Source organism: Neovison vison, chromosome 13 (assembly GCF_020171115.1).
Source record: "Neovison vison isolate M4711 chromosome 13, ASM_NN_V1, whole genome shotgun sequence".
NCBI lineage: Eukaryota > Metazoa > Chordata > Mammalia > Carnivora > Mustelidae > Neogale > Neogale vison.
Window position 1 is genome coordinate 77079624 of NC_058103.1, and position 14801 is coordinate 77094424.

Below are 14801 nucleotides of genomic sequence, written 5' to 3' on the forward strand. Positions count from 1 at the left end.
AGAGACTGCTGCTTCTAGCTATTTCTAGGACTGTCCCTTATAGTCTATGTTTTTGCTGGACACTGGAGACTAATAACAATAACATTTACTCAACTCTTCCCACGTGGTAGAGACACTAATAAGGTCTCTCTCTTTATAGTTACCACATCAAGAAACTCTATTTCTCCTTTTTTTCTGATGAAGAAACTGAGGCAGAGCTATAGCAGTGAACATAATCAGTGATGGCATTCATCTGAACACAGGAAAACTAATGGCATGGGGAGGGATGCAGAAACAGCTTTGAGTTTCCCCTGTCAATTCTTTTCTCATTCTCTTAAGCTGCAATGCCTTTCCTTCCATTTGATACCTTGAAAATAATGCTCCTCCTTCAAAGCCTGCTCACTAAACCATAGCCAACCTTCCCACCATAATCAGTTTCTCTTGTCTTCCTAAGAATGCCTGTGGTTAAACTTGTAATTTGACTTACAAGAATGATAATACAGGTGGCTCTGTATTGTCCAAATTAACTCCTTGAGGGCACGGACCTCATTTTGTTCATTGCTATATTCCTAGAGCCTAGTGCATAAGATGTTGTAGATACGAAACTTGGGGAGTGAGCACAATAGTCTGCCTGCATGTGTGTTTTCCCATGAGATGGGACCTTCCATGGCAGAAGTCCACAGATCTTCTGAGCCTTGATGCCTACCAAGGGTTACTTGGACAGTGTCAGTGAGAGACAGTGTCAGTGAGAGGTAGGCCACAGCTGGGATTTCAGGGTTATCAGACATTCTCCTGTTAATTTTTTCTCACTAGTTCCACTGGCTGCTTCATCTACCACCTTATCATTAAGGCTTCACCTGTAGATTCAGGGTCCAGGAGAAATGTAAAATTCCTAAAGGAAATTCCACTCACTTACAATCTGAAAATCACACTCTACTGGTCAGTGAAGGTGGTTTTGATGTGGAAAGGGTCTCTGGGATATTGGGAAACTGAAGTGGAAAGTGGAAAAATGAACTGGCCCCAGAGGTTGTTAATTTGAAGTCGGTGAATGGGCCTCAGGGGGTCCAGAATCCATAACTGTATTCAAAAACACTGCATATTGATTCCTGAGTGTGTTTCCCAGACTGAAGTTCTGTAAGTTCTTTCATTTAGTTCTCATAATGGGCCTGGGGATTTAAGGAGAATGAGAAGAGCTACAGCACCCCAGCTTCCCAGATATTCCAGTTTTGCTCTGGATACCTGGGCCTTTGGGCACCCCTGGCTGGCCTAAGGCAATGATACACAAGGCAAAAGAATCAAGGAAGATGAAGAGAGAACCAGGAAGGGAAGCTAAGATAAAGGGTAAGAATTCTGGGGATCAGACACAGAACTAGAAAAGGTCATATGGCCCAATCCCTGTGTTTTAGAGATAAGGAAAGGAGGTCCAGAGGGGTTAAGTAATGTGAACACTTGGGGTCAGCCAGTGGCTCCCTTGTCAGAGGCTGGCCCTGCTCTAGGCCATCTGTGTGGCCTAGTTTGCTCAACAACAGATAAGCACAAGGAAAGGCCAGCCGCTGTTATCTGACTGTATGGGTGGTGGCTGTGGGCCACTGCATTGCTGAAACTTGACATAGGCAAGCACAGATAGGATATGGAAAACATTCCCTTGCGGGTGTGTGAGTTCATCATGTTTTAACAACCCAGGCCCCAAAGTTTAACCTGCTAACCATTCATGTCACTGACATTTACTGAGCACTTACTAGGCACAAGGCACTCATGTAGCCTCCATGGGAGCCACAGAGAGGACAGAGATGTGACTGTTAGCCCTGGAGGAACTTATGCTGTGGTAATGACAAAAGACATCCCACTGCAGAGGCAGCTGGGCGTTCTATACAGGAGCCAGCTTAGTTATTGCCCTTAGAAGAACTTATCACATCCAGGTAGGTAAGCTAAAGCAGGGCCACTTGGGACCTCAGTGAAGTAAATCTTGGATACCAAGGCTGAGGGAGGGCTCTGGATCTTGCCACAAGAAAGAGGTTCTCTCTCTGGGCCTCTCCAGCTGGTGGCATCAGGGCTATCTTAGGCAATCACACTTGGGGACCTGGCATAGTTGCCCCCAAAGTCCTGGAGTCCCACAATCCCATGTGCCACAGAGAGTCTGAACCTGAGGAGCACCAGCCAACACCACTGGTGCTGGCTCTGGAGGTTTTGCTTTAACCCTTTTCTCCATGTCCTAAGGTAGAGAGAATTGGTTTCCTCAGCCAGGGGTCAGGGAGGCTTGGGAAGCAAACAAGCTCACAGAGCTGGTCAGCCACTGAGACCTGAACTCGGGCCCCCTCTCCAAAACTTCCTGTGATATGTGTCACTTCTGCTTTTTCCCTCTTCAGGTTAAAAGCCAAGATTAGGTTGAAAAACACTGCTACCTGTTCCCTCAGAGACCAGACAACATGTTGGGTCTTGTAAAACTGCACGGCCCATGGTGGGTCTCTGGTTCCACAATACCCACACCCTGTCTAGTGGCCTGAAAAGCTTTTAATGTCAAGATATAGAAGATTTTGCCAGGGATCTCTGCTAGCTATGTTTTAAAACATTGTCTTGGGAGGAGATATCAGATATAGCCCATTGGGAAGACAATGGATTAGGTATCTGAGGGACAAGAGGGTACCCTCAAATGGGCAAAGAGGAAAGCTAAGGTAACAGAGCAGCCAGGCCTACTGGTAGCTGGCCAGTAAGCTCTTGCAAAGAAAAGAGTATTTCCACAAACATGCACTGAAGTCATGGGACCTCAAAGATGAGGAAGAAAGCCCTAGTCCCGCCTGATGTCCAAGAGCTTTGGATCTGCATGCTTATGTGAAATGTGGGTTTTGACAGCTATGCAATTATTCAAGAGGGACCCTTGCCTTTAACACAATGTCAATAAGTCTTCCCTTTGTGTTTGGAGTGCCAGTGGCTCAGGTCTTGCCAGTAGACCCTAAAGGGGAGTCCAGGCCAACCACACAATGTTTATCCCTCCAGGTGTCCCCTGGTTGGTTCTTGTTATCTCTCCTTCTCCAGAACAAGAAATTCCCAGAGACTCACTTGGAAACTTGCTGGAAAGAATGACAAGAATCTGCAGTGTCATGACCCCAGTAGGAAGGCATCATGGAAATCATACCGTAGAATGTGCATGTGGGTAAACTTTTTCCACTTGTAAGGGACCACTGATGAGTGGATCTTTACTTCCCTGGACCTCAGGTGGTTGGTTCATTTTTCAAGAGAGAAAACTGTACTATTGGAAGATCTCAGAGTTTCTTTCCAGCTGTGTTTCCTTGATGTAGCAGTTCATGGGCAACTCTGCCTGTCATCCTAGAGACTTGCCATCCACCCACCAGTCCCTGGATTAACACCACCTTCTTGAAACTTGCCTTATGCCTCTCATCTCTGAATATAGCATCTTGCTCAGACAATATCTTTAATAAATGCTTGTTTAATGAAACAATGACTCTTGAGTTATAGAGTGACTTGGCAGTCAAAAGCAAGAGTGTCCCAGAACTAAAGTCAAAGAAAGGAGGGAGGGGTTTTTATACCAGGTAAGAGATGGCTCAGAGATGGGAGAGGAGGAAGCAAATCTTTCCTGTGAGGCCTGTAGGGCAGAACCAGCTAAGTTGGGGAGATAGGGAAGGCATGAGGAAGAGCTCCCAGGTAGGATGTCTGTGGATCAGTGAGGAGTCAGAATGTTGGTGCAGAAAGCCAAGGCATAAGTCTGAATGAGGATGAATTTGGAAGCCTTGCAATCAACTAGAAGCAAGGAGAGGCTTAGCAAGGAACTGATGTCATGAAAACTGAATTGAAAAGCAGTCTGGCAACAGTGCACAGGATAGACTGAAAGAGAAGGTCTGAAAAGAAGGGTCTCAGGGAGATTGCACCGAGGAGTAAAACCTGAATGAATGTGGAGACTGCAAACCCAGGCAACAGGCTTGTAGTGAGCGTATACCAAGTAAAGTCCAGGACACTGTTCCAGGAAGGAGAAAGACACAGATCTTTGGCCTTGGAGAACTCCCCTCCTAGAAGAAGTAACAAAAGGAGGGAGAGAACTTTTAAGGATGAATGCCTCATTTTATTCTGTAAGGGACTTACAAGGAGAACCAAGGTAGCTGGGTCACATTTCTCTGTGAGTGGGGACAAGAGGAGCACACCAGGTATAGTGACGAGAAGGAAAGGACGGGCAGGCTTGACACCTGGCCCACAGACCCAGGGTGGAAGGGTCCCCTAGACAGGTTGCCCCCATACTGCAAGGCAGGATTTGGTAGGATCTGGCCCGGCCAGGTGGTACTCCTGCAAGCCTGGGGACTTCTTCCCCACCCTGCGGAGGGTCAAGGCTGTACCAGGACATCTGGGAACCCCTCCTGGTACTGCAGGGCCCAGAGTGTGTCCTGAACTCAAGGCACCAGGACACCCAGGCTCTGCAGTTCCCCAGCAGCCTTTGCCCTGCACTGGGACTCTGGAGGTAGGACTGGCATTTCCTCATCCTGAGGTTATGGGGCAGTAAGTGAAGGTGTTAGGATACCTGTGGTTCCACAGAGCACAGTTTAGTACTTCCACAGGTCCTGTTTGGTACCAGGACCCATGTGGGATGCCCAGTGAGTGAAGAGTAGAGACTGCTTGGCAAACAAATGCCCGGAGCCCCAAATACTTGAGATGGCTTTTGAAGGAACATGGAACTTGAGGGCCATGTGTATGTGTATGTGTGTTTGGGAGTGGGGGCGGGGGAGGTATTCCTGGCACAGAGGACATCTAAGCATCCCCTATGACGTTCTAGGACTTTCCTACATTCCTATACCATTGCTCAAAGGTGTCTGTTCAACCAACCTGTCTGTGCGGCCCATTAGAATGTTCTACTGAACAAGAAAATCAATCTGCATGGAAAGAATTTGAAAGGACCTTTCCAGGTGTGGTATTCAAAGGTCTGAAAAGCTTACTCCTTTAAAGGAAGTCATTCTGAATAGCTTACAAATGAACATAAATAGCTTAGAATTGAAAAGTCCCTGAATGAAGAGACCCAATAAATCCCATAATAGGCATTAAAATGGCACTGAGAGCATGGGCTCTGCACTGGGTGTTGTATGTAAGTGATGAATCACTAGATTCTACACCTGCAACTAATGTTACATTGTATGTTAACCTAACTGGAATGTAAATAAAAACTTGAAAACCAAAAGCACATGGGCTCCAGGGAGAGACTACATGGACTTTAATCCCAACTCTGCAGTAAACAAGCTGGGTACCCTACTTATCACACTTCCCATTTCCTCATCTGTAAAATAGGGATCATCTTACTTAGCTCAGGATGGTTGTGAGGATGAATGACTTAGTATTTATAAAGCACTTGGAACAATGTCTGACACAGAGTAAATGGACGGTAAGCATTAAAAAAAAAAAAAAAACTCTCACACTCATCTTGAGGAAGATGAGGAACCAGCAACCAGATGAGGAACCAGGCCTCTAAGCCCTATTAAGCATTTAGACATACAGGCAGTCTTTGCTTTACACAGTAGTACAAGACCATAACAACGACTATAAAAAGTGAAACTGTAAAAATCAAAAGAAAAGGGCTCCTGGGTGGCTCAGCTGGTTAAAAATCTGCTTTCGGCTCAGGTCATGATTCCAGGGTCCTGGGATTGAGTCCTACATCAGGCTCCCTGCTCAGCGGGGAGTCTGCTTCTCCCTCTCCTTCTGCTGCTCCCTGCTTGTGCTCTCTCTCTGTCAAATAAAATAAAATCTTTTGCAGAAAAAACATTTGACAAAGTACAGCATCCTTTCTTGATCAAAACTCTTCACAGTATATGGATAGAGGGTACATACCTCAACATCATCAAAGCCATCTAGGAAAAACCCATTATCAAAAACCCAAATACCATTCTCAATGGGGAAAAACTGAGAGCTTTCCCCCTCAGGTCAGGAACACGGCAGGGCTGTCCACTATCACCACTGCTATTCAACATGGTACTAGAAGTCCTAGCCTCAGCAATCAGACAACAAAAAGGAAAAAAAAGCATCCGAATCAGCAAAGAAGAAGACAAACTCTCACTCTTTGCAGATGAGATGATACTTTATGTGGAAAACCCAAAAGATTCCATCCCAAAAGTGCTAGAACTCATACAGGAATTCAGTGAAGTATCAGGATATAAAATCAATGCACAGAAATCAGTTGCATTTCTATACACCAACAACAAGGCAGAAGAAAGAGAAATTAAGGAGTCGAACCCATTAACAACTGCACCCAAAACCATGAGATACCTAGGAATAAACCTAACCAAAGGCACAAAGAATCTATACTCAGAACACTCTAAAGCACTCATGAAAGAAACTGAGGAAGACACAAAGAAATGGAAAAATGTTCCATGCTCATGGATTAGAAGAACAAATACTGGGAAAATGTCTATGCTACCTAGAGCAATCTACACCTTTAATGAAATCTCTATCAAAGTACCATCAACTTTTTTCAAAGAAATGGAACAAATAATCCTAAAATTTGTATGGAACCAGAAAAGACCCCAAATAGCCAGAGGACTGTTGAAAAAGAAAACCAAAGTTGGTGGCATCACAATTATGGGCTTCAAGCTCTATTACAAAGCTGTAATCATGATGACAGTATGGTACTGGCACAAAAAGACACATAGACCAATGGAACAGAACAGAGAGCCCAAAAATGGGCCCTCAAGTTGACAAAGCAGGAAAGAATGTCCAATGGAAAAAAGAGTCTCTTCAACAAATGGTGTTGGGAAAATTGGACAGCCACATGCAGAAGAATAAAACTGGACCATTTCTTTCTACCACACACAAAAACAGATTCAAAATGGAGGAAAGACCTCAATGTGAAATACAAATCCATCAAAATCCTCTAGGAGAACACAAGCAACAACCTCTCCGACCTCAGCCACAGCAACTTCTTCCTAGAAACATCACCAAAGGCAAGAGAAGGGCAAAACTGAACTACTGGGACTTCATCAAGATCAAAAGCTTTTGTACAGCAAAGGAAACAGTCAACAAAACAAAACAAAACCTGACAGAATGGGTGAAAACATTTGCAAACAATGTATCAGATAAAGGGCTAGTATCCAAAAAATACATCAAAGTCAAAACCCAAGGAACAAATATCCCAACCAAGAAATGGGCAGAAGACATGAGCAGACATTTCTCCAAAGAAGACATACAAATGGCCAATAGACACATGAAAAAAATGCTCAACATCACTCGGTATCAGGGAAATACAAATGAAAACCACAATGAGATACCACCTCACGCCAGTCAGAATGACTAAAATTAACAAGTCAGGAAATGACAGATGTTGGAGAGGATGCAGAGAAAGGGGAACCTTCCTACACTGTTGGTGGGAATGAAAGCTAGTGTAATCACTCTGGAAAACAGTATGGGGATTCCTCAAGAAGTTGAAAATAGAGCTACCCTATGACCTAGCAACTGTACTACTGGGTATTTACCTGAAAGATACAAATGTAGTGATCCAAAGTGGCATGTGCACCCCAATGTTTATAGCAGCAATGTCCACAATAGCCAAACTATGGAAAGAACCCAGATGTCCATCAGTAAATGAATGGATAAAGATGTGAAATATATGTGTGTGTGTGTGTGTGTGTGTATACAGAGTCCCAGAGTCCTGGGATCCAGTCCCAGTGTGTACACACACACACACACACACATACATACATATACACACACTACATACATACACACAAAATGGAATATAATGCAGCATTCAAAAAATGAAATTTTACTACTTGCAATGATGTGGATGGAACTAGGAGGTATTATGTTAAGCGAAATAAGTCAATCATAGAAAGACAATTATCATATGATCTCACTGATATGAGGAATTTGAGAAACAAGACAGAGGATCATAGGGAAAGGGAGGGAAAAATGAAACAAGATGAAACCGGAGAGGGAGACAAACATTAAAAGACTCAATCTCAGGTGAGGGCTGCTGGAGTGGAGGAGAGTGGAACTGATGGGGTGGTTGGGTGATGGGCACTGTGTACTATGGTGAGCACTGTGAATCGTGTAAGACTGGTGAATCACAGACCTCTACCCCTGAAACAAATAATACATTATATGTTAATTTAAAAATATAAATAAATAAATAAAATATTTTTACAAATTGAGAGAAAAGAACACAAGTGTTCTATGACCTTTTAACTTTTTTTTTTTAAAGACTTTTTCTTTATTTATCTGACAGAGATCACAACTAGTCAGAGAGGCAGGCAGAGAGAGAGGAGGAAGCAGGCTCCCCACAGAGCAGAGAGCCCGACGAGGGGCTTGATCACAGGACCCTGGGATCATGACCTGAGGCGAAGGCAGAGGCTTAACCCACTAAGCCACCCAGGCACCCCAACCTTTTAACTTTTTGTTGAATCGTTAAAAACTTTCACACTACAGATTTTAAGTGTATATGGAAGTGAAAAAAAAAAAATAGTAAGACCCAATACATAATACACTAAATGTTTCTTTTAAAGATTTTATTTATTTGAGAGAAAGGAAGAGATAGAGATAGAGCATAAGCAGGAGGAGGATCAGGAGAGGAGAGGAAGACTCCCCACTCAGTAGGGAGCTCAATGGGACTGGATTCCAGGACTCTGGGATCTTGATCTGAGCCGAAGGCAGAAGCTTAAGCGACCGAGCCACCAAGGCGCCCCTTCACTTACACTTTTAACACTGGGTTCAGGTCATTAATATCAACAGAAACCTTGAAGGGCCTGGATGTCATAAAGTCACAGGGAGCTTATTCAGAATGTTGTAAAATTCCACAATGGAAATTCAAAATCTAAAATTCAACCTGTTTCAAAGCAGTTTCTTGTTAACAAAGGAACCAGATAACCAGATGATAACAGACACACTTCTGACTTCTCAGCCTCATCTTATATACATTTAAAAACACCCAAATAGGGGGCACCTGGGTGGCTCAGTGGGTTGAGCCTCTGCCTTCAGCTCAGGTCATGATCTCGGGGTCCTAGGATCGAGCCCCGCATCGAGCTTTCTGCTCGGCGGGCATCCTGCTTCCCCCTCTCTCTCTCTTCCTGCCTCTCTGCCTACTTGTGATCTCTGTCAAATAAATAAAATCTTTAAACGAACAAACAAACCAACAAACAAACCACCCAAATTGCCCAATATACATACAGGCACTTTTAATGCCTTGCACTTAACTGTTAATAATTATTTAAATGGGGGTGCCTGGGTAGCTCTGCAGGTTAAGCCTCTGCTTTCAGCTCAGGTCATGATCTCAGGGTCCTGGGATGAGCCCTGCATCGGGCTCTCTGCACAGCAGGGAGTCTGTCATCCCCTGCCTGCCTCTCTGACTACTTGTGATCTCTGTCAAATAAATAAATAAAATCTTTTTAAAAAATAATTATTTAAATGGTGCAATAATAGAATGAACCAATAGTATGAATCAAGCAAGTGAATAAATTAAACTATATTATGAAATTTCTCTAATTTCCAGAAATGGGTTTTTAACTGGATATTTAAGATCTCCTATAGATTGAGAGGTGCCTGGGTAGGTCAGTGGTTTGAGCCTCTGCCTTTGGCTCAGGTCATGATCCCAGAGTCCTGGGATTGAGCCCCACATCAGGCTCCCTGCTCAGCAGGGAGTCTGCTTCTCCTTCTCTCTCTGCCTGCTAATCCCCCTGCTTGTGTACCCGCCCCCCGCATCAAATGAATTTTAAAAAAATAAATAAAATGAGATCTCATATAGATCAGGGGAGAAATGTAATTACGTACGTACTCTTTAAGAATCTGATGAAAGTTCTCTCCTTATAAAAGTTCAGGTGAGGAGATATAACACTTCATGTAGCATTTCAGGGAGTTCACAGAACATCCATAATCCAGTTAGAAGATGTGGTTAAGAATCTAGAACTATTCCTAGATAAAATCCTGCCAAAAACTGTTTCAGAGCCATTACAAGTCTTGCAAACTCAGCTCACTTTCCAAGGAAGGGTAATCCTCAGAGCAGTCATGGGGCCTCAGAACCACACTGAATAATGGCTCTTGCCTTGTTATGCAAGTTTATTCAGTCTAGGTTCTTCAACAAACCACTATCCCTGAAGCTCTCCTCTGTGAGTATTGGCCTTAGAAAACCCTACACAATGGAATACTATGCAGCCATCAAAAGAAATGAAATCTTGCCATTTGCGACAACATGGATGGAACTAGAGCATATCATGCTCAGCGAAATAAGTCAAGCGGAGAAAGACAACTATCATATGATCTCCCTGATATGAGGAAGTGGTGATGCAACATGGGGGCTTAAGTGGGTAGGAGAAGAATAAATGAGACAAGATGGAATTGGGAGGGAGACAAACCATAAATGACTCTTAATCTCACAAAACAAACTGAGGGTTGCTGTGGGGAGGGGGGTTGGGAGAAGGGGGTGGGGTTATGGACATTGGGGAGGGTATGTGCTTTGGTGAGTGCTGTGAAGTGTGTAAACCTGGCGATTCACAGACCTGTATCCCTGGGGATAAAAAATATATATTTATAAAAAATAAAATTAAAAAAAAAAAGAAATTCCCTGTAATATTTCTATATTCAGAGTACTAGAAAAATGAAATGTCCTTTCATATTAGAGACATGTATAATTCCAGATTCTTCATGAATATACTCTTTTCCTAGAAAGTAGTCTCTAGGAAAATATGTTACTTAGGATACTGTTTTATGTATTAAATTATATATTTATATATATATATATATGTATAATATGATGTTGTCATTTTTTCTCTAAGGACATAATTGTCTTTGCTGAGAATCAGTTCCCCAAGGAGAAGGTAAATATTGTGGAATTCCCAGTGATGATCATTAAATTAACGTGATATATCATGATCCAGAAAAAAAAAAAAAAAGAAAACCCTACTGAAGAGACAGATTCAACATTACATTGTTGAGAAACATGACAGACCCAGCAAATCAAATTGAAAGTTACCTTGCACAGGAGGTTAGCTGCTGTGGGCAAAGCACAAGTGGGACCTGAGCCTATTGCTGGCAGCATTCTACTCTTTCTGTCCTTTCTTTTCTCCCTCTTCTCCATTCCTTCTCTTTCTCCTCTGCCTTGATTCTTCCTCTCTCATTCTTCTCCCCTGCTGCTTCTGACATTGGCCCACATGGACACTGTTTCATCCAGCCTGTGGTGCAAGAGATTTTAAGCCTTATTAAAGCCAATAGAGAAAGATCGTTCTGAGTCACACTGAATTCAAGAAACAATCCAACAGGAGGCACTGAGGATACCTCAACAATGCCCACGCAACAATTCTTGCTAAGGAAGCTCACTCTTTGGGGGAAGGAATTTTGAGCAAGGAAGGGGGTTAGAGGTTACTTTTTAAAAAACTGATTTGATGTCAAGAGAAAAAGATTGCCTAAGCAGTATTTGTTGATGAAGTCACAGAATGACTCTACCTCTGGAACGAGCTTCATTTTCTTATATTTTGGTAAGAAATTTGATTCTTAATTGGGAATTCAGTCACTCTACCCACTCAAGGGCAAGATGATAAGGTTCTATCAAACCAAGTGTCTAAACAAACCTGAGACTCTACCAAGGTCAGAAATGCTGCACTTGAAGCCAAAAGATCTCTCTTTGGCTTGTTTTGACTTGTAACCATAAGTTTATCTTGTCTGGGTGTCCAATCACTTTATAAAACAAACGCTGATTTCTGCACTACAGCATCCTCTGAAGAAGCAACGGGAGTCCTGGATGTAACCTTTCGAGGATTCTCTAATTTTTTTTTTTTTCACTCCTCTGATTTCCACAGGACTTTAAGTTTTTTCTCCTGAGATCCAGCAACAAAGGATGGTTTTGGAAATGCTGAACCCAATGCATTTTAACATCACCAGCATGATGCCTGAAGTCATGCCTGTGGCCACCATGCTGATGCTGTTGCTCACTGGCTTTCTTCTTTTAGTTTGGAATTATGAAGACACATCCTTAATACCAGGTGAGTCAGTCATTTAGTTCTGTAACTAAGGAGATTGTCTCCTGGGGGCTCTCGGTCCATGAGGGTAAGGAAAATTTTACAAAAGGACAAAAGCAAACATGGGGAAATGGCAGAAGCCCATGGCAATGTTAGCAAATAAAAACTCAGGTGAAAAATTTTATACCAATTACCTGCACTTTTCAAATGAAAGCATTTGAAAAAAAAAAATCTTAGATAATCCCTTCCAGTCTGTGCTTTGCTTTGGTAAAGTAGACTTGGCAGAAGTACCCTTTCAAGTAAGTTTGGGGAAAAAAAAAAAAAAAAGATGGAAGAAAAAAAAAACAGTAAGTTTGAGATGGGATGAAGCAAGGTAAACCAGGATTTTTTTTTTTTTTTTTTTTTTTAAATTCAAACTCATTCCAGTGTTGCTCTGGAGGTGAAAATGTCTCTGGAATGCCTTCTTTTTTTTTTTAAAGATTTTATTTTTAAGTAATCTCTACCATCCAGTGTAGGGCTTGAGCTCACAATCTAGAGATCAAGAGTCATGTGCTCCTCTGACCAGCCAGGCTCCTTTGAGCCAGCCAGGTGCACCTGGAATGCTTCTACACCCCTCTCCTTCTCCCTCCTGCTTTGCCTCATCCATGAGCTCTGCCCTCTTCCTTTTTTGAACTTACTTCCTCTCTTCATCCCACTCTTTCTTTCTCCTTCATCCCACATTTCCTCTTAGTCTTGGCGGTAGGTGTGATGGTGGTGCCACCTAAGAGTTGGCTGGGTCCTGGGCAGTGGAAGAAAAATAGGGACCACTATGGTTCCCTTAGAACATCGTATCCTGAAAGAATCATCAACCAGATCTGTGGATAACCAAACATAGGGTGTCATATAATTATGCAGATAACTCAAAAAGAAACTGCTACCACTCCACACTATCAGATTAATTTAGAACTACCAGAACTATTCAAATATTTCTCTGGTGTTCAGTGAAAATTATTCAGGGCAGGCCTCAATCCCCAGTCTCATGAGATAACCAACAAGGCTTTACTTCAAGAGCATAGTTATTATGCACTTCCAAGTGCAGTGGGCTTCATCGCAGAGCGACTAAATGTAGGAATGTGAAGCTGATGCGAAGTTGCCAAGTGCCCCATGTCTGGTTCTTCCAAACCTTTCCAGAGAACTGTGTGTCCTGTTGATCTAATTTAGCCTGGTGTTGTGGGGGGCTTTCATGCCCACTTAAACACAGAGCACTCAGTTAATGCTGTTCTCTGCTCCCTGAGGGTTCTGAGGGAAGACTCTTTCATGGCTTTTAACTTAAGCTCCTTCCCACAAGAGCCCCTTCCTCACTGGACTTCTCCCACAGTGGGCTCCCAGGTCAGGATGTGTGAACAGTGGGGTGAGGTGGAGAGTATTTTTTAGCAAGTCCCCCCAGACATTTATGTTGCAAGTGTTAGAAGAAGTCCCTGGACCTTTGAAAAAAGAGGTCAGTCTATGGGGGGCAAGCACAAGAACCAGCACCCCTGGAGCTTTGGATCAGGAGCCTACGTGACAGCTCACTGTGTCTACCATTCCTGCGCTGGGGACATCATGCTGTCATACACTAATTGTACTATGGTTCCCAGCCATGTCTGGAGCAGGGCCTGCATGTTGATATTTAAAAAAAAAAAAAAAAAAAAATCTGGGATACCTGGGTGGCTCAGCTGCTTGAGGGTCTGACTCTTGATTTTAGCTCAGTTCATGACCTCAGGGTCATGAGATAGAGCCCGCCTGGCCCGCACTGGGCACCATGCTAGGCTTAGAGCCTGCTTAAGAGTCTCTCTCTCCTTCTCCCTCTGTACCATGACCCCCAGCTGAAAAAAATAAAATAAAATAAAAATTTAAAAAACCTTCCCAAGTGATTTTTCATTAGCAGTCAGAATTGAGAGACATAGATATGAGCTCAACCCCTTCACTTGACAGAAGGGGAAACCGAGCCCCAGAGAAGTGAATGGCCTTGGCCTTACCCAAACAAATCATTATGAGAAATAAACCACTGAGTTCAAACCCTTCAGTGAGGGTTTAAAGCCCTCAAAAAGGAAATGGCTTGTCAGCATCTCAGCTTGAAAGGAAGTGGGAGCTGAGGGGCAGCGGGGTAACCAGGAATTCCTAAATTTCAGGTTAGTGATCATTTTGCTAGCTGGGAATCTTCTAGTACCATGCTTTCCCTTTGGAAATGTGAGCTCTGGCCAGAATCCACTTGTGGGGGCGCCTGGGTGGCTCAGTGGGTTAAGCCGCTGCCTTCGGCTCAGGTCATGATCCCAGGGTCCTGGGATCGAGCCCCGCGTCGGGCTCTCTGCTCAGCGGGGAGCCTGCTTCCTCCTCTCTCTCTGCCTGCCTCTCTGCCTACTTGTGATCTCTGTCAAATAAAATGAATAAAATCTTTAAAAAAAAAAAAAGAATCCACTTGTGGCACAGACTAAGGTCCCATGGTGCCCAGCGGGGGAAGGAAAAGTGGGAAAATTGGCTTTGTTGGGGTTGTTCTTCCTGAACTCCTTTTGATAGTTTCCTCAAATCACTGGTTCTCTGGGTTCTTGGTTTTACAGGTTTGGGGGAAGCTTAGGGTCAGGGAAAATCAAGGGGAGTTAAGAAGGTGTAATAATTTAAAAACACTTAAGTTAGTTACAATTCACAAAGCAGTTTCACATTCATTTTTCTCTTGTGATCCTCATAGCACCCTGGTGAGGTAGGTGTGTTTATGCCTATTTTGCAGATGAAGAAACAGATTAAAGAGGGTCAATGGTGCGTAGCTAGTAAGTGATGAAACTGGAACTCAGAGCTAAGTCTCTTGAGCCATCCCCAAACCTGCATCTGAGTCCACTTCCCCAGAGCCTCTCTCTGCCCTGGGCACCATGTCCCCAGAGG

At 43.4% G+C, this 14801-nt stretch overlaps 1 protein-coding gene across 1 annotated transcript in view; it reads left to right on the plus strand.

Moving 5' to 3' along the window:
* The first annotated feature begins 11785 nt into the window (after positions 1-11785).
* The window catches only part of LOC122893076 (aromatase), a 38266-nt gene continuing 35250 nt past the window's right edge, over positions 11786-14801 (plus strand). The window contains exon 1 of the mRNA XM_044229872.1: positions 11786-11930. Within this exon, the coding sequence (XP_044085807.1) occupies positions 11786-11930 (145 nt within the window). The remainder of the gene's footprint in view (positions 11931-14801) is intronic.